Source organism: Rhinopithecus bieti, unplaced genomic scaffold (assembly GCF_001698545.2).
Source record: "Rhinopithecus bieti isolate Rb0 unplaced genomic scaffold, ASM169854v2 scaffold_34281, whole genome shotgun sequence".
In the NCBI taxonomy this organism is placed as follows: Eukaryota; Metazoa; Chordata; class Mammalia; order Primates; family Cercopithecidae; genus Rhinopithecus; species Rhinopithecus bieti.
The window spans coordinates 851,226-871,022 of NW_016814762.1; the positions used below are offsets into that span (position 1 = coordinate 851,226).

General features: G+C 51.6%; 1 protein-coding gene across 1 annotated transcript in view; it reads right to left on the bottom strand.

The window, feature by feature from the left end:
- PSKH1 (protein serine kinase H1) overlaps positions 1-11,153 on the bottom strand; it is a 22,899-nt gene extending 11,746 nt beyond the window's left edge. The window contains 7 exon segments of the mRNA XM_017852257.1: positions 10,057-10,444; positions 10,446-10,462; positions 10,464-10,511; positions 10,513-10,533; positions 10,535-10,687; positions 10,689-10,712; positions 10,714-11,153. Of these exon segments, the coding sequence (XP_017707746.1) occupies positions 10,057-10,444; positions 10,446-10,462; positions 10,464-10,511; positions 10,513-10,533; positions 10,535-10,687; positions 10,689-10,712; positions 10,714-11,049 (987 nt within the window). The 5' untranslated portion in view covers positions 11,050-11,153.
- Positions 11,154-19,797: the final 8,644 nt, after the last annotated feature.

Genomic DNA, 19,797 nt, shown 5'->3' on the forward strand with positions numbered 1-19,797 from the left:
AAAAAAAAAAAAAAAAAAAAAAAAAAAAAAAAAAAAAAAAAAAAAAGAAGTGGGGAGGCTGGGCGTGGTGGCTCACACCTGTAATCCCAGCACTTTGGGAGGCTGAGGCAGGCAGATCACCTGAGGTCAGGAGTTTGAGACTAGCCTGGCCAATGTGGTGAAACCCTGTCACTACTAAAAATACAAAAACTAACCAGGTGTGGTAGCTGGTGCCTATAATCCCAGCTACTTGGGAGGCTGAGGCAGGAGAATCGCTTGAACCCAAAAGGTGGAGGCTTTGGTGAGCCAAGATCACACCACTGCACTCCAGCCTGGGCAACAGAGTAAGACTCCATCTCAAAAAAAAAAAAGAACTACAGGTAGTCAAGCTCACTGCCTCTTCAGGTATATTTAGCCCTAGATCAATGTATGGTCAACCTGCAGACCAGACACCCACCCCTGGGAAGCCACCTCCCACCAGCCCTTGTCACCCAGGTAGCAGCAGAGTGGTCATGAAGGTGGGCATCCTCTCCCAACAGTACTCTGTCCCCTAACCAGCAGCACTCATAAGGCTCTGTGAGAATTTCTACCCTGTTCCTGGTATAGTCACCTGGGCTCACCCACAGCTCAGAGACTGCCCAAACAGAGGAGGGTGATAATTCAGGATGCTGAATGCAGCAGACAGCAAAGCTCCTAATGGCATCACTCTAATATCAATCCTACAAGAGCCCCTTCATCTGTCCTGCCTCTAGGAATAGAACTCTTGACAAAAGCACTGACATCAAGGATGTCACATTTCATATCAAGTAAATCACAGACTCTCTGCATTGGAGGACCCTGACAGTCCTCTACCATGAGTCTGCAGCTGATGACTCACCTTCTGCGCTGTCCTTTAGGAACAGCTCCTCCAGGCCTCCTAGGCCTCCTGTGATAGGAAGCCTCCTCTCAAGGTGACTGTGTCCTCAGACTGCTCTCATATTCACATAGGTCTCTCCCAACCTGTGTCTCTACCCAACTTGCAGCATGCCCTCATGCCCTCTCCACTCCAGTGCCTCTGGGTGCTGGGTAAACATTCAGATTTCTCCTTTCCGGTAATCCTCTCCTCAGCATTTACTTCTCTTCCAAGAGTCTTGTATTTGCCCTAAAAGTTGACAAGCACACACCAGCCCTGGGCCTTTAAGTCTTCCCACTGCCTGTGCCCCCAGGCAGCTGTGGCCAGCAGCCTCCTAACTGCATCGCTAGCAGGCTCTCTGCTTCTTCCTGGAGTCTGGCCCCTTGAGGGGAGCACTCCACAGGCTGCACAGCCTGTCTGCCTGCCAGCAGTCACATTTGGGACCCTTCCCAGGGTGTCACCAATAGCCACTGGTGCTTCCCTCAGGAGAAGCCAAGAGAAAGTTCCCCCACCAGTTATCACTTATAAATACTCCAGTTCAACCTAGCACACAGGTACCACTGTGTACTAAGCCTGGACACGACAGTGGAGAGCATATGTACTGATGTACATGCTGTCCTCAAGGACCCTACAGGCTAGACAGGAGAGATGTGTCCACTGATCAGTGGCCAGAAAGTACTGAAACAAGAAACCAGCAACGTGCTGAGGCACACATACCAGGGAGAGCAGACTGCAGCCCTAGACAGGCCAAGAACTCTGAAGCCAAGACAGCCTGGAATCAAATCCCAGACCTGCCACTCTCCGGCTGGTAGACTATGGCCAAGTTACGTAACCTCACCATCCTCAGTTTCCTTATCTGTAAGGTGGGGGATTACATACCGCCTGGCAGGGTTGTTGTAGACTGGAGGTGGGGGGTGCAGAACGTCCAGCCCTGGGTCTGCTACTCAGTAGGCACCACACAATGGCAGTAGGCAGCATTATTTTTTTTTTTTTTTTTTTTTGAGACGGAGTCTCGCTCTGTCGCCCAGGCTGGAGTGCAGTGGCCGGATCTCAGCTCACTGCAAGCTCCGCCTCCTGGGTTTACGCCATTCTCCTGCCTCAGCCTCCGGAGTAACTGGGACTACAGGCGCCCGCCACCTCGCCCGGCTAGTTTTTTGTATTTTTTAGTAGAGATGGGGTTTCACTGTGTTAGCCAGGATGCTCTCGATCTCCTGACCTCGTGATCCGCCCGTCTCGGCCTCCCAAAGTGCTGGGATTACAGGCTTGAGCCACCGCGCCCGGCCGGCAGCATTATTTCTAAGCAACTAAGACCGATACTGGGAGCAGCGTGAACAGTTGAGGCAGAAGCTTGGTGTGGAGAGTGAACAGAGGTAATGGCTCAGACCTGTGGTATGCAGGGAGTGGGGTGGGGTTTAGGGCATGGGCTTTGGGCTGGGGGATCTGGAGTGCCAGGATGGCAGGCAGGACCCCACATGCCCTCCAGGTCAGAGGGTAGCCCGGAATGCTCTCCAAGTCTGCCCATACAATTTGATGTCCCTCCTGCAGAGCTAGGACTCTGCCCCATACTCCTTCACCTCCTCCACTGTGGCTTACATATGCCATGTGGATCCCATCCCTGGGATCCCTGATCTGCCCCAAACATCCCCAGGAGGCCAGGATGGAATTATTCCAATAGCCTCCAGTTAGCCTTCCTCCTGCCAGGCTCCCTTCCCACTTTCTGCTGCCTTCCTCCTCCACTACCCAGAACCTAGAGGGCTCCTCCCACAGTGCACAGGGCTCCCAACAACAAACACCAGGCCTGCCCCAGCCTCTTCAACCTCTGCTCCGTCACTCCCAATCTGTTTATTCTGGAGCACTCAGCAATGCTCCCTTCTCTGGGCCTCCTCCTTCTCAAAGCCCATCTTCTGCAGGAAGCTTTCTATTCAAGTCCATGGAAGCCACTGAGCCTTACAGAGAACTGGGGCTGCATGGACAGAGCCCACAGGAAACAGGCACACCAGACCGGGCCTGGTATACAAGGGACAGCACTCTACCGGGTCAGTGAACAGGAAAGGTGCCCCTAGAAAGGCATCAAGCGCCATGAGACACTCGCTGGTGAGGAATGCATACCTCCATATCTCCAAACACTGCTGCGTCGGAGGTCCTTCATTCACACAGCAACATCCCCCTCAACATGGCACACACTGTCTCTCTCAGAGGTTATCCCAGCAGAGCCTTACTCTCTTACATGGCCTTCCTAAGGGCAAATGCCTGTCACACATACAGGACAGATGGTTGGAGTGGGTGGGGTCAAGGCCCAACCACCTGACCTGAGCACCACAGTCCATGTTCCAGACTGTCCAGGCCCAGTGGCTCTATGCCAAGGCCTGTGTTCACGTGTGTCTGCCAATGCAGGTTCATCCTATGGCCATTCCCTATTCTAGTTCCTTACCCCCAGGCAATCTCAACTTCCATGGATAGGAAGAACAGGCCTTCACGTCTCTTGCATTTTCCCCAGGTGTGTGCAGGTGTGCTTGTGGGTGGGCAGTGGCCAGGAGAGCAACAACAAAAAAGCCTGTCCTAGTGTCCTGGGATAGAGCTATAAAAGCATGCCAGGTTGCTGGCAGGAACTTGAAGGAGGTGCTGCCTCTTCTTACCAGGAGACCGTCTAGCTGTGAAGTGAATGGCTAGAAGGAGTGATTGCTGGGTCCCATTCTAGCGATGTCTGTCCTCACCTCCATGCAGAAAAGTAAAGAGAAACCAGGGCCCTGCCAGGGAGTGGCAGAGGCTGGTACTTCTCAGACACCTGATGCTCATGCACATGCCCTGGAATCTCATTAAAATGTAGATTCTGATTTAATAGGTCTTGTGGGGCCTGAGGGTCTGCTGGACTGGTCTCCAGCTGAGAGAGCCTGATCTCATGATAAGGACCCCTCCCCCAGGAAATGTCCCAGACAGATCCCTCCCAACCCAGAGCTCTCACAGGGGTGGTAGAATCTGATTTTGGGGTCAGGCAAGCTCCCGGTCACAGATTAGGGCCCCCAGAGTCTGCCAGGATTTGCCTCTGGAGCTGGGAGCTGATGCTTTTCAGTTCCAGGTAAAGCATAGTAGGAGCAAAGGCAGGGCAGTGCCTCCCCAAAACACACACACACACTCTCTCTCTCTCACTGACTGTGAGCTGCAGAGTCCTGCCCTGTGATTCCAGCAGAGCAGCAAGCAGAATCTAAGGACCCAGTCTTTCGGCTACAGTAGGACTGGGCAGGAATCCACTCCCCACCCCATTTGTCATTTTCCAACCCTCAGGTAATCAATAGCCAGTTAGCAAGACTGTGCAAGCTCCAATTAGATAAACTGCCAGGTCAACAACTGCCAGAATCAGGAACTCAGGCAACCCTACAGGCTTGTAGCAGAGTCTTTCCTCTGTCAGCACATCTTGGGAAATCTCTTTCCCTCCCTCCTGGGCTAAGCTCAATGCCCCCCTCTGCCAGCTGGACCCTCAACAGCCTGGCACCATGCAGAGCTCCCAGAACACAATCAGCTTCTCAAACTTCAGACATTCCCAGATCTATCTTAAAATTTCAGTTTCACCAGGCGTGGTGGCTCACACTTGTAATCCTAGCACTTTGGGAGCCTGAGGTGGGCGGATCACCTGAGGTCAGTAGTTTGAGACCAGTCTAGCCAATATGCCAAACCCCCACCTCTACTAAAAATACAAAAATTAGCCGGGCATTACACTCCTGTAATCCCAGCTACTCTGGAGGCTGAGGCAGGAGAATCGCTGGAACCTGGGAGGTGGAGGCTACAGTGGGCTGAGATCATGCCACCACTCTCCAGCCTGGGCGACAGAGCGAGACTACGTCTCAAAGGAAAAAAAAAATTCAGGCCAGGAGCAGTGGCTCACGTCTGTAATCCCAGAACTTTGGGAGGCTGACGCAGGCAGATCACCTGAGGTTGGGAGTTTGAGACCGGCCTGACCAACATGGAGAAACCCCGTCTCTACTAAAAATACAAAATTAGCTGGGCATGGTGGCACATGCCTGTAATCCCAGCTACTTGGGAGGCTGAGGCAGGAGAATCTCTTGAACCCAGGAGGCACAGGTTGCAGTGAGCCAAGATCATGCCACTGTACTCCAACCTGGGCAATAAGAGCAAAACTCCATACCAAAAAAAAAAAAATTCAGTTTCAGCTACAACCTCACATGGTTCTCCAGAGCCTGCTATCAGGACAACTGAACTTCCTGCGTGCCCTGCAGGGTCCTCTGACGGACCTCAGCTATATATGAACCTGTCTCTCAGACCACTGCCCCCAGGCCTGCCTCCTGCTTTCTCCCTCCTATACTTCTGTGGCTGTCATTCCCTTTTTCTTCGTCTAACTCCTCACAGCCATGCTCCAAATTCCAGGTTCCCTCTTCTCTAGACTGTCCCTGACCACCCCAGCCCATTTTTAAGGCACTTGCCTAAAAACCTGCTCCTAAAGCATGTTCTTATAGGTCAGTGTTATCAACACCACCTGGTGTTTGTTAGAAATGCAGACCCTCAGGCCCCAGAAGACCTATTAAATCAGAATCTACATTTTAATGAGATTCCAGGGCATGTGCATGAACATCAGGTGTCTGAGAAGTACCAGCCTCTGCCACTCCCTGGCAGGGCTCTGGTTTCTCTTTATGTTTCTGCATGGAGGTGAGGACAGACATCACTAGAATGGGACCCAGCAATCACTCCTTCTAGCCATTCACTTCACAGCTAGACGGTCTCCTGGTAAGCAGAGGCAGCACCTCCTTCAAGTTCCCGCCAGCAACCTGGCATGCTTTTATAGCTGTATCAGAGAACACCAGGACAGGCTTTAAAAAAAAACAATTTTGCCGGGCGCGGTGGGCTCAAAGCCTTAATCCTAGCACTGGAGGCCGAGACGCGATCACGAGGTCAGGAGATCGAGACCATCCTGGCTAAACACGGGAACCCCGTCTCTTACTAAAAATACAAAAAACTAGCCGCGCGAGGTGGCGGCGCCGTAGTCCCCAAGCTATCGGGAGGCTGAGCAGGAGAATGGCGTAAACCCGGGAGCGGAGCTTGCAGTGAGCTGAGATCTGCACTGCCACTCCAGTCCCCGGGCGACAGAGCAGACTCCGCCTCAAAAAAAAAAAAAAAAAAAAAAAAAAAACACAATTTTTTTTTAAGACAGGGTCTTTTGCCTCACACCTGTAATCCCAGCACTTTAGGAGGCTGAGGCAGGCGGATCACCTGAGGTCAGGAGTTCAAGACCAGCCTGGCCAACATGTTGAAACCCCATCTCTACTAAACATATAAAAACTTAGCCGTGCGTGGTGGCACGTGCCTGTAGTCCCAGCTACTCGGGAGGTTGAGGCAGGAGAATCACTTGAATCTGGGAGATGGAAGCTGCAGTGAGCCAAGATGGCACCCCTGCACTCCAGCCTGGGTAACACAGCAAGACTCCATCTTCACACAGGCTGGAGTGCAGTGGCACATTCACAGCTCCCTGCAACCTTGAACTCCTGGGCTTAAGTGATCCTCCTACCTCAGCCTCCTGAGTAGCTGGGACTACAGGCATGTGCCCACACCTGGCTAAATTTTGTTTTATTTTGTTTTGTTTTAGGATGGAGTCCCACTATATTGCCCAGGCAGTCTCAAACTCCTGGCTTCAGGTGATCCTTCTGCCTCAGCTGAGATTACAAATGTGAGCCACCATGCCCAGCCTGGGAGAGGATTTTTTTTTTTTTTTTTCGAGACAAGAGTTTCACTCTTGTTGCCCAGGCTGAAGTGCAATGGCACAATCTCAGCTCACTGCAACCTCTGCCTCGCGGGTTCAAGCGATTCTCCTGCCTTAGCCTCCCAAGTAGCTGGGATTACAGGCATGTGCCACCATGCCCGACTAATTTTGCATTTTTAGTAGAGATGGGTTTCACCATGTTGGTCAGGCTGGTCTCGAACTCCCGACCTCAGGTGATCCTCCCGCCTTGGCCTCCCAAAGTGCTGGGATTACAGACATGAGCCACCACGCCCAGTTAGGAGAGGATTTCTTTTTGTTTGTTTGTTTTTGAGACAGAGTCTCACTCTGTTGCCCAGGCTGGAGTGCACTGGCACCATCGCAGCTCACTGCAAGCTCCGCCTCCTGGGTTCACACCATTATCCTGCCTCAGCCTCCGGAGTAGCTGAGACTACAGGTGCCCGCCACCACGCCCGGCTAATTTTTGTATTTTTAGTATAGACAAGGTTTCACTGTGTTAGCCAGAATGGTCTCCATCTCCTGACCTCGTGATCTGCCCGCCTCAGCCTCCCAACATGCTGGGATTACAGGCATGAGCCACCGTGCCCAGCCTTGGAAGAGGATTTCTTATCTTCAGTTTATAGCTACAGATTGTGCCAACCTGATGGCCAATCCATATCTGAGAACCAAGTAAACATCAGGGCATTGCCCCAACGTTACTGAGGGGATCATCATCAGGATCAAGGGGCTCATCTTTAAATTGTTCCCTCTGTCACCACCTATGCCTGCTCCTCTCACACTTCCCAGTGCCTTCTATAGACACCAAAAGCTCACATTTGCCATGATGATGCTGGGAACCAAATTATCTGAACCTTGAATCAAATCTAATTAGACTGGAATGGTCCCGAGTGTGATAGTTAATTCACTGTTGGGCACTCCTGACTTTTAACTGAGTATTGGGGACTGTTCTCTGGCTTCGCAGGCTCTCATTCAGTACCAGTATGGTCCTATTTACCGCCCAGTGCTATAAGCATGTGACAGTCAGATTTTCTGCAGAACCCACCTGTCCACTTAAAAGCTGAGAATGACAGTGGGCCAGGACTGAGTTCTCCACAATGCTGACCACTCTGCAGTAAGCACCTGGTGGTCTGCAGTGGCCCCTTCACCCTTAGGCCCACAGATCCCAGTTACTGGTACAAATCTTCACCACCTGCCTGACACCTACTCAACCATCTCCTAAGAGTGGTACAGACAGACACCCTCCCCTGTGCCTGCAACAGAGCCAGCCTGAGGAGGAAAGCTTCCCTATCCTTCCTTGTGCCACCTTTGAGAGGCATAACATGGGGATGCCCCTAGGGAATGCAAACCCCCTCCCCAGCAGGAGGAAGTCCTCAATGGATCCCACAGCCACATCTGGAAGCTGTCAGGGAAGGTGATACAGCACAGGACCTCAAGTGCTAAAGGCAAAGTAAGTGGCGTGAGGCTGTTAGGTGACCTTTTTTTTTTCCTTTTTTTTGAGACGTAGTTTCACTCTTTTTGCCCAGGCTGGAGTGCAATGGCACAACCTCGGTTTACTGCAACCTCTGCCTCCCGGGTTCAAGTGATTCTCTTGCCTTAGCCTCCTGAGTAGCTGGGATTATAGGTGCCCACGCCTGGCTAATTTTGTGTTTTCAGTAGAGATAAGGTTTCACCATGTTGGCCAGGCTGGTCTTGAACTCCTGACTTCCAGTAATCCACCTGTCTCGGCCTCCCAAAGTTCTGGGATTACAGGCGTGAGCCACTGCACCTGGCCAGCTGTTGGGTGACTCTTGAAGGAAATGCTGGCTGAGGCCAGAGAGGGCCCAGCCCATACCCCTGGGAGGAAAGCTGGGCCACAGAAGGGAGCTCTTCCAGAGCTCCTTCCCTTCCACAGAAGATGTACAAGAGGCATGGATAGCACCTCAGCAGGTCCATGTCTGAGAGAAACACCCTATGGGGAGCCCCCTAGAAGAGGGAGCTCTCACTGCCTGGACAAAATCTTGTCATCCTGCCAAGCTCACCTCCCTCCCACATAAAGCTGACACATACTCTCTTCTTCACAACCTTCCCAGCACACCACTAGGCTTCAGCTGCCATGCTTGCTGCTTCCTACAGTCAGCCTTGTCTTCTACCCAGTCAGCATCGTTCCTAAGGACCAATCAGCCCTCACTTTTTCTGTACCTTCCTTCGGCTCCCAACGGTGCTGAAACCTCACACATTTTGGGAGGTATCAGGACTATCAATGGATCCAAAGACACAAACTGACAGCCTGGTGGTTGAATCTGACCTGCAGGTTAGTGTTTGTTGGTGCACAAGAAGCTGCTTAAATATGTGAATCAGGAATATTCTAACATTTTAAGATTAGACTTTCTGGCTGGGTGCAGTGGCTCACACCTGTAATCCCAAAATTTTGGGAGGCCAAGGCGGGCAGATCACCTGAGGTCTGGAGTTCGAGACCAGCCTGGCCAACATGACGAAACCTCATCTCTACTAAAAATGCAAAAATTAGCTGGGCGAGGTGGTGCGGGCCTGTAATCCCAGGTCTGTAATCCCAGCCACTTAGAAGGCTGAGGCAGGAGAATCGCTTGGACCCAGGAGGTGGAGATTACAATGAGCCAAGATTGTGCCACTGCACTCCAGCCTGGGCAACAGAGCAAGACTCCATCTCAAAAAATAAAAGATCAGATTTTCTGGCTTCTCTTCTAAAAAAAAATCAGATCTGGACATATCAGATCAGGTCCTCATTGTGTGGCAAAACTGGACAGAGATGAGAAGCTGCTTTCTGAGATGGGCATGTTCAGTCTAGCTTGGCTGGGGCCCCACAGAGCAGATGCAGATACCCACATACTTTCAGCCCACCCCTGAGCTCATCTGCAGCTGCGGCACACTGCTTGGTGCCTGGCAACAGCTTCCCACCGCCAGTGCCTGCATCTCTCTGCTTCTCTGCCTAAAGACTTTCTCTAGCACTAGTTGGTATCAGGACAGCCCAGAAGCACCAGGGATTTAGTGCCCTCAAAGAAATTCTCAACCCATGAAGTACAGGAGTCGGTGGATTAAAAAAGAAAGAAAGAAAGAAAGAAACACGTTCCTGCTCTTTGCTGGTACAACTGTGAGGCACGTTCCACATGGTTATTACCATGGTCTCCAGCGGCCCACAGTGGCAGCCACTTCTCAATATACTCTACTGACTTTCTCCCTTTCCTGCCTCGCTTTCCCCACTCCTTCACTTGCAGTTACTCAAATCACATCCTAAATAAACTATCTGCTCCCAAGTCCTTGTCTCAGGGCTCACCTTGAGGGAACCCAAACTACATTGTGATAGTCTCACTTTGTCCCTTTTACATGACCTGCCTGGCCCTCATGAGCATGGCCCTGAGGACGTACCTCTGACTGAGAGCTGCAGGAAATACCCGCCCCCGCAGGTGCCTCCCCAACATGCTGGGACAGGGCAGCACAGACTCACCTCCCCAGAGTAACTGTACTTGCCCCTGAGGATCTGCCGGTACAGCCGGGTACGGTTGTCATCCTCAAACGGCATGGTGCCACTGAGTAGGATGTAGGCAATGACGCCCAGCGCCCACATGTCCACTGAGTTGGTGTAGGGCTTGCGGACCAGGACTTCCGGGGCAATGTACTCAGGCGTGCCACAGGTGGTCTTCATCAAGCAGTCATCACCCTTCTTGCTGCAGCACTGGCCAGGCAAGTCGGGTGATGGCGGTGATGGATGGATCTTGGAGTCCAGTGCCCTGGGATGGTAGGTAGTAGAGCAGATTCTCAGGTTGAGGTCTTCGTGGTGTGTGAGGCCCAGTGCATGCAGATACCGGACCATCCACACCCATTGCAGCACCCTTGGCGTCACGTTCAGTGAAGTGAGCCTTGGCCAATGATGCCGTCGAAGAGCTCTCCACCAGTGGCCAGGCTCCATCACCATGTACACCCGGCTCCTGCGTCTCGAACACCTCCACCAAGCTGGATGATATGTGGCATGGACGCCACTCGACGGCCAGGCACACGGCGGCTCCCGACTCACATCCCCAACCTCCCGTCCTCCCCGGTACTTGTCTCAATCACTCTTGAATGGCATATGGCTGCCGGGGTTGCCCGGTGCCTTACGTACTCCCACTCGGCTGAAGCTGCCTCGGCCAATTAGGGCCTTGATGTCATACTTAGCTGTCACACGTGGGTCAAACTTGGCCCTGTACTTAGCTACCCTGGCCCTGCGTGGTGGTTCTGAGGGAGGCTCCGTGTAGCCAGCAGTCGGGGGACTGGGGCAGGGGTGTGCATATTGACTTGCTGCTGGAAACCCAGCTTTGGCAGGGCTAACACTGTCCACCTCTGTGATGAAGTGCTTGTACACATCACTCTTAGTGCCACTGAAGGGCTCCACCTTCTTGACCAGATCCAGCTGGACATCCTTGGGTGGCTCGGGAAGGACCTTGCTTGTCCCACAGCCCATCACGGACACGAGGGCATCCTCTCCAGCGAGGCTGGCAGGACCTGCTCTGAAGGCAGTGCCCCGTCTACACCTACACACAAAGAGAGAACAAGTCAGCACAGCCAGGACAGCTGTAAGGAAACCAGCCGTCCTCCTCAGCTCTCCCTCTCCAGAAACCCAGTCTCATTAAAATCGAACTCCTGGACAGGCGTGATGGCTCACACTTGTAATCCCAACACCTCGGGAAGCTGAGGCAGGTGGATTACCTAAGGTCAGGAGTTCAAGACCAGCCTGGCCAACATGGTGAAAACCCGTCTCTACTAAAAATAGAAAAATTAGCTGGTCATGGTGGCACATACCTGTAATCCCAGCTACTTGGGAGGCTGAGGCACAAGAATTGATTGAACCCAGGAGGTGGAGGTTGCAGTGAGCTGAGATTACACCACTGTACTCCAGCCTGGGTGACAGAGCGAGACTCTGTCTCAAACAAAAAAACAAAAAACCGAAGTCCTGGCTCTCATTTATTTCCCTGGTCAGGAGTATGGCTTTGCTGTTCAAGAGCCCAGACTCAACACAGGGTCTAGCTGAAAAGATGGCCCGAGCATCACGGCTTTTTTTTTTTTTTTTTTGATACGGAGTCTCGCTCTGTCGCCCAGGCTTAAGTGCAGTGACGCACGGTCTCTGCTCACTGCAAGCTCCGCCACCCGGGTTCACACCATTCTCCTGCCTCAGCCTCCCAAGTATCTGGGACTACAGGTGCCCGCCACCACGCCCAGCTAATTTTTTGTATTTTTTTTTAGTAGAGACAGGGTTTCACCATGTTAGCCAGGATGGTCTCAATCTCCTGACCTCGTGATCTGCCCGCCTCAGCCTCCCAAAGTGCTGGGATTACAGGCGTGAGCCACCACGCCCAGCCACATCATGGCTTTGACTCATATCTCCCTGGGCCTCAGTCTCATGCTGCTCTTCAACCCTGAGAGGGGACAGGAACACGCACAGCCTCAGCCGTCAGGGCGCCCACCCTCCTCACTCCTCTGCCTGGGCCCCTTATCCTAGTTGAAGTCCCATGTTTCTAAAATGTTAAAATCATTCCTCTCATTATTCTGACTCATCTTTTCTGAAATGGGAGTGTGAAGTGTTGGAGGCCTACTCCCTAACTCCACCACCCCCCAGGGCTCAGAAAGCTGCTTCTCCAAGGCCTCCTTCATGGATATCTTTCCCAGCCCTTTAGGCTTCCTACAGGGGTTGGTCCCTCTGCAACAGACAACAAACCACTTCCCTGGGGCTCTCCCTCATTCTCCTGGAAGGCTTCCACTCCTTTGCTAATGCACCGTTCCCCTAGCAGTTTAACTCCCTATTCCAGGGTCTCTCACTTCCCCACCACACTACATGGATGGCTGAAATCCCACACAAGGCCCAGAGCTGCTGTAATCAACTCCAGTGAACTTGGGACCACAAGCCTCAGCACTCGCCACCTGGTGACTGCAAAACTTGCCTGGTCTTCATTCAAGAGTCAGAGGCGGGGCCGGGCATGGTGGCTCATGCCTGTGATCCCATCGCTTTGGAAGGTCAAGGCAGGCAGATCACTTGAGGTCAGGAGTTTGAGATCAGCCTGGCCAACATGGTAAAACCCCATTTCTACCAAAAGTACAAAAATTAGCTGGGCGTGGTGATGGGCGCCTGTAATCCCAGCTACTTGGGCAAGAATCGCTTGAACCCGAGAGGCAGAGGTTGCTGTGAGCTGACATTGTGCCACCCCACTCCAGTCTGGGCAAGAGTGAGACTTCATCTCAAAAAAAAAAAAAAAAGAGTCAGAGGGGCTTGAGCTCAGAGAGGACACTGGCAGTTTCACTCAGATTTAACTCAGGATGAAGATAAGGGTATTTTGCTTCCTTACGATGGGGATTCAGGAGCCCTTCCAGTTTGATTCCCAGAGATGTTCCAACCATGAACAATACCCTGGGGCTGGTGGGGCCCCGGACAAGGTGCAGTGCTGAAGTTACTGCTTTCCAGAGGTACCACCTTTCTAATGAGAGGGCTCTTCTCTATGTCTACCGAGTGCTCCAAGGGTTGAGGAGAGCTAAGGATTTCCTATTAATTATGACACACAGGCTGAGCCCAGTGGCTCACACCTGTAATCCCAGCACTTTGGGAGGCCGAGGTGGGCGGATCACTTGAAGTCCAGAGTTCAAGACCAGCCTAGGCAACATGGTAAAACCTCGTCTCTACTAAAAATACAAAAACATTAGCTGGGCGTGGTGATGAACACCTGTTTGTAACCCCAGCTACTAGGGAGGCTGAGGCAGAAGAATCACTTGAACCCGGTGAAGGTTGCACTGAGCCAAGACTGCGCCACTGCACTCTAGCCTGGGCAACAGAGCGAGATCTGTCTTAAAAGAAAAAAAAAAAGGCTGGGCACAGTGGCTCACATCTGTAATCCCAGCACTTTGGGAGGCCGAGGCGGGTGGATCACGAGGTCAGGAGATCGAGACCATACTGGTTAACATGGTGAAACCCCGTCTCTACTAAAAATACAAAAGGCCGGGCACGGTGGTTCACGCCTGTAATCCCAGCACTTTCAGAGGCCGAGGCGGGCAGGTCACGAGGTCAGGAGATTGAGACTATCCTGGCTAACATGGTGAAACCCCGTCTTTACTAAAAATACAAAAAATTAGTTGGGCATGGTGGCGGGCGCCTGTAGTCCCAGCTACTCAGGAGGCTGAGAAAGGAGAATGGCAGGAAGACTGCTTGAGCCCAAGAGATCAAGGCTGCAGTGAGCTATGATCACACCACTGCACTCCAGCCTGGGTGACAGAGCAAGACCCTGTTTTAAAAAGGAAAATTAAAAAAAGAATGTAGTGCCCCAAACAGTGGAGTGGAATCGAGAGAGAACAGCAGCAGAACTTCCATGCTGGGTGGAAGGGAAGAATGAGGACAGTACCCAGTCCCTTGCACAGCTCAGGGGCAAGTGGTCAGGAGTGTAGCAGGAAGCACAGATTTGGGAAGCAGTGGAAAGAGTTCAGTTTTGGATGTGTGGTGTGCATGTGGACCATCCATGTGACATTTACTGTGGGTTTCTGGATATAGAATCTGATGTCTGAAAAGAGCTGATCAGAGTCAGGGACTCCAGGGCTGCCCAAGGATAGTGCTTGGGGCCATGGGGCAACACTGACACCTCCTCACACCCTTGTGAAGTTTGCAGCAGATCCCATCAAAGGTGGCAGAGGGAGGCCCAAGCAGGTTTTACTGTGGCATCTTCAGGGCCACAGAGAACCCACAGAGACCATCAGATTACAGTGAGTCAAAGGCCTGAATTCAGCTGGGTGTGGTGACTCATGCCTGTAATCCTAACACTTTGGGAGGCCAAGGCGGGCAGATCACAAAGTCAGGAGATTGAGACAATCCTGGCTAACACGGTGAAACCCGTCTCTACTAAAAATACTAAAAAAAAAAAAATAGCCGGCCGGGGCGTGGTGGCTCACGCCTATAATCCCAGCACTTTGGGAGGCTGAGGCAGGTAGATCACAAGGTCAGGAGATCAAGACCATTCTGGCTAACATAGTGAAACCCCGTCTCTACTAAAAATACAAAACTTAGCCCCAGACATGATGGCACACGCCTGTAATCCCAACTACTCAGGAGGCTGAGGTAGGAGAATCACTTGAACCAGGGAGGCGGAGGTTGCAGTGAGCCAAGACTGCACCACTGCACTCCAGCCTGGGCAAGAGAGCAAGACTGTCTGCAAAAAAACAAAAAACAAAAGGCCTAACTTTCCGATTCATTTTACTTCTTCTTTTTTTTTTTTTTGAGATGGAGTCTCGCTTTATCACCTAAATTGGAGTGCAGTGACACAATCTCAGCTCACTGCAACCTCTGCTTCCCAAGTTCAAACGATTCTCGCGCCTTAGCCTCCCAAGTAGCTGATTATAGGTATGTGCCACCATGCCTGGTTAATTTTTGTATTTTTAGTAGAGACAGGGTTACGACACGTTGGCCACTGGTCTTGAACTCCTGGCCTCAAGTGATCCGCCCACCCCGCCTCCTAAATTACAGGTGTGAGCCACTGCACCTGGCCTGAATTTTCACTTCAAACAAAGCCTGCACAGGGATCAAAAGTAAGTCAGCATCAGGGCACAGTGGTTGACACTGTGATCCTAGCACTTTGGGAGGCCAAGGTGGAAAGACTGCTTGGGCCCTGGAGTCTGAGACCAGCCAGGGCAACATAGTGAGACCCCATCTCTACGAAAAATTAGTCAGGCATGGTGGCATGCACCTGTAGTCCCAGATACTCAGGAGGCTGAGGTGGGAGGATCACTTGAGCCAGGGAAGTCGAGGCTGCAATGTGCTGTGTTTATGCCACGGCACTCCAGCCTGAGCGACAGAGCAAGACCCTGTCTCCAAAAAAAAATAGGCTGGGCATGGTGGTTCATGCCTGTAATCCTAGCACTTTGGGAGGCTGAGGCAGGTGAATTGCCTGAGCTCAGGAGTTTGAGCCAGCCTGGGCAACACGGTGAAACCCCATCTCTGCTAAAATACAAAAAAAAAATTAGCCAGGCATGGCGGCATGCGCCTGTAGTCGCAGCTACTTGGGAGGCTGAGGCAGGAGAATTGCTTGAACCCAGGAGGCGGAGGTTGCAGTGAGCCGAGATTGCGCCATTGCACTCCAGCCTGGGCGACAGAGCGAAACTCCGTCTTTTCAAAAATAAATAAATAGGCCAGGCGTGGTGGCTCACGCCTGTAATCCCAGCACTTTGGTAAGGCTGAGACGGGCAGATTACAAGGTCAGGAGATTGAGACCATCCTGGCTAACAGGGTGAAACCCCATCTCTACCAAAAAAGACAAAAATTGGCCGGGTACGGTGGCAGGTGCCTGTAATCCCAGCTACTCAGGAGGCTGAGGCAGGAGAATTGCTTGATCCCGGGAGACAGAGCTTGTAGTGAGCCAAGATCGCGCCACTGCACTCCAGCCTGAGCAACAGAACGAGACTCTGTCTCAAAAAATAAATAAATAAATAAATAAATAAATAAATAAATAAATAAAACAAAATAAAGTCAGTCAGGAATAAGAGAGTCAAGGATTTTCCCTCTGACCTTCCTTTTTTCTTCCTGGGACACAGTTTCTCTCCCATCGATTCCAATCAGAAACTCTGTAAAGACAGGCTGATGCCGGTACTCCACCATCCCAACTACAGATTGAAACTGGAGGATGATATTAGACTAAATTGGCCAAAAGAGGGGAAAAAAAAAGAAAGTGGACAAGAGAGGGTGCTGGCTGAGAGGTGGAGATCATGGGCAACAGCCCCCAGGTGATCACAGCTGCTCCACAGTCCCATCACATCTGTTAAACTCCCTCTCCACACTGTGGTCAGGTGAAAATGCAGACTCTATGACACGGGAGGTGGCTGGTAAAGCTCCTAGCAAGAAAAGTAGAGCCTTTTCCTGTTCCCAGCATCTCTTGTGTGTGCCTCTAGCCCAGTGACCATGGTAGGTACAGGGATGGGCAAGGATGAGTAAGGAAGCTTCAGAAAGAGACTTCCCAGGAGGGTTACATTACATCATCTTGCAGAAAGTACCCAACTCTCTAGAGTCTGCCTCCAAACCTTCAACTCCCAGCCTGGTCCAAAGCACTCTTCAAGGAAGGCATGCACAATGGACAGTGTGGCAATGAGTGTGAGCATTCAGCATTATCGTCCTCACTGACACTCTACAGAAATGACAGTCCAGGAGAGGTAAAGAGACTCGTCCAAAGCCACTCAGACAGTGGTGACCAAGCATCTTGGACCCAAATCTCCTAGTTCCCCATCTGGGGCTCCTTCTAGCACTCAGGAAAGACTCCAGCAGTGCTGGGCCTCATCCAGTCAAGGCCTCGATCCTTCGCCATGCCACTGAGTTGATGAACCCACAAAGCTTTCCTGAGGATCTTTCCTGAAGGGTCTGCTTTAGAAACCTCCATTCTAACTATAATCTGAGTCACGCTGCTCACTGTTCTACTCCGGACTGCCTTTGATCACTACAGCTGTCAGACCCTTGAGGGAAGGGGCCATTCTCAGGTTTCCAGAACTCCCTTGGTATTTATCAAAGTGCTGAACTCAGAGCAAATGAAATGTGGTCTGGCCGGGTGCAGTGGCTCACGCCTGTAATCCCAGCACTTTGGGAGGCCAAGGCGGGCGGATCACCTGAGGTCAGGAGTACAAGATCAGCCCGGCCAACATGGTGAAACCCGTCTCTACTAAAAATACAAAAAAAAATTTCCAGGCATGGTGGTGGGTGCCTGTAATCCCAGCTACTCGGAAGCTGAGGCAGCAGAATCGTTTGACCCTGGGAAGCGGAGGTTGCAGTGAGCTGAGATCATGTCACTGCACTCCAGCCTGAGCAACAGGGCAACACTCCGAAGAAGAAAAGAAAAACAGGCTGGGCGCAGTGGCTCATGCCTGTAACCCTAGCACTCTGGGAGGCCGAGTGGATCACTTGAGATCAGGAGTTTGAAACCACCTGTCCAACATGGTGAAACCCTATCTCTACTAAAAATACAAAAAAAGTAGCTGAGTGTGGTGGTGAACACCTGGAATCCCAGCTACTCGGGAGGCTGAGGCTGGAAAATCGCTTGAACCTGGAAGGCAGAGGTTGCAGTGAGTCGAGATCACGCCACTGCACTCCAGCCTGGGCGACAGAGCGAGACTCCATCTCAAAAATAAAATAAAATAAAATAAATGTGGTCTGGCTCTTGGATTTCTCTTTGCTGCAAGGCAACAATTCTAGAACCTCAGAAATTTTGAAGAGGCCAGATCGGTGGTTAAACCATAGCCACACTCTTTGGACACCCTGTAAATATCCTCAACAATGAAGGAAGGAGGCTGGGCGCGGTGGCTCAAGCCTGTAATCCCAGCACTTTGGGAGGCCAAGACGGGCGGATCACGAGGTCAGGAGATCGAGACCATCCTGGCTAACACGGTGAAACCCCGTCTCTACTTAAAAAACTACAAAAAACTAGCCGGGCGAGGTGGCGCCGCCTGTAGTCCCAGCTACCCGGGAGGCTGAGGCAGGAGAATGGCGTGAACCCGGGAGGCGGAGCTTGCAGTAAGCTGAGATCCGGCCACAGCACTCCAGCCTGGGTGACAAGAGCGAGACTCCGTCTCAAAAAAAAAAAAAAAAAAAACAATGAAGGAAGGAAGTTTGAGTTTTACAGATTCTTATCTGAATGCCAAAGCAAGTTTGTTCACAAGCTGCCAAAGCTAGCTCCATTTGTGGGGAAAGCCAGGGTCCCGAAGCAGGGAGCAAGGATGAATCCTGAAACAATTTCCTGGCCATAGAGGCAGGGTCAGTGAATGTCTTCCAGACGAGGAAACACAGGAACCTTGCCCTCTCCAAGCAAAGCTTTATAACCTGTCACCTGCAAAGATCTCCATATTCTACTGCCATGTTTTGAAAAACTGTCTACCGGCTGGGTGCTGCTGCTCACACCTGTAATCCCAGCATTTTGGGAGGTTGAGGCAGGCAGATCACGAGGTCAGGAGTTCAAGTCCAGCCTGGCCAAGATGGTGAAACCCCGTCTCTACTCAAAACACAAAAATTGGCCGGGTGTGGTAGCCCACGCCTGTAATCCCAGCACTTTGGGAGGCCGAGGCGGGCGGATCACAAGGTCAGGAGATCAAGACCATCTTGGCTAACACGGTGAAATCCCGTTTCTGCTAAAAATACAAAAAATTAGCCGGGCCTGTTGGCAGGCGCTTGTAGTCCCACCTACTCGGGAGGCTGAGACAGAAGAATGGTGTGAACCCAGGAGGCGGAGCTTGCAGTGAGCCAAGATCGCGCCACTGCACTTCAGCCTGGGTGATGAGCAAGACTCCATTTCAAAAAAAAACAAAAACAAAAACACAAAAATTAGCCAGGTGTGGTGGCACGTGCCTGTAATCCCAGCTACTCGGGAGGCTGAGGCAGAGAACTGCTTGAACCCAGGAGGCAGAGGTGGCAGTGAGCCAAGATCATGCCACTGCACTCCAGCCTGGGCAACAGAGCGAGACTCCATCTCCAAAAAAAAAAAAAAAAAAGAAAGAAAAGAAAACTGTCTACCAAAATGAAGTAGTTAGTAATTTCTCAATAATTCCAGAAATAAGGCTGGATGCAGTGGCACACGCCTATAATCTCAACACTCTGGGGGCCAGGACAGGAGGATTGCTTGAGGCCAAGAGTTTGAAACCAGGCTGGGCAACATAACAAGACCTTGTCTATACAGAAAAAAAAGTTTTTTCTTTTTTTTCGAGACAAGGTCTCACTCTGTCGCCCAGGTTGCAGTGCAGTGGCACAATCTCGGCTCGCTGCAGCCTCTGCCTTCCGGGTTCAAGCGGTTTTTGTGTCTTGTGCCTCAGCCTCCCGAGAACCTAGGATGCCCGGCTAATCTTTGTATTTTCAGTGGAGACAGGGTTTCACCATGTTGCCCAGGCTGTCTCGAACTCTTGAGCCCAAGTGATCTGCCTCTTGGCCTCTACAAAAAATGTTTAAAAAATTAGCTGGGTGTGGCCGGGCCCAGTGGCTCACACCTGTAATCCCAGCACTTTGGAAGGCTGAGGCAGGTGGATCATGGGGTCAAGAGTTCAAGACCACCGTGGCCAACAGAATGAAACCCCATCTCTACTAAAAATAGACAAAAAATTAGCCGGGCGTGGTGGTGTGCGCCTGTAGTCCCAGCTACTTGGGAGGCTGAGGCAGGAGAATGGTGTGAACCCGGGAGGCAGAGCTTCCAGTGAGCCGAGATGGCACCACTGCACTCCA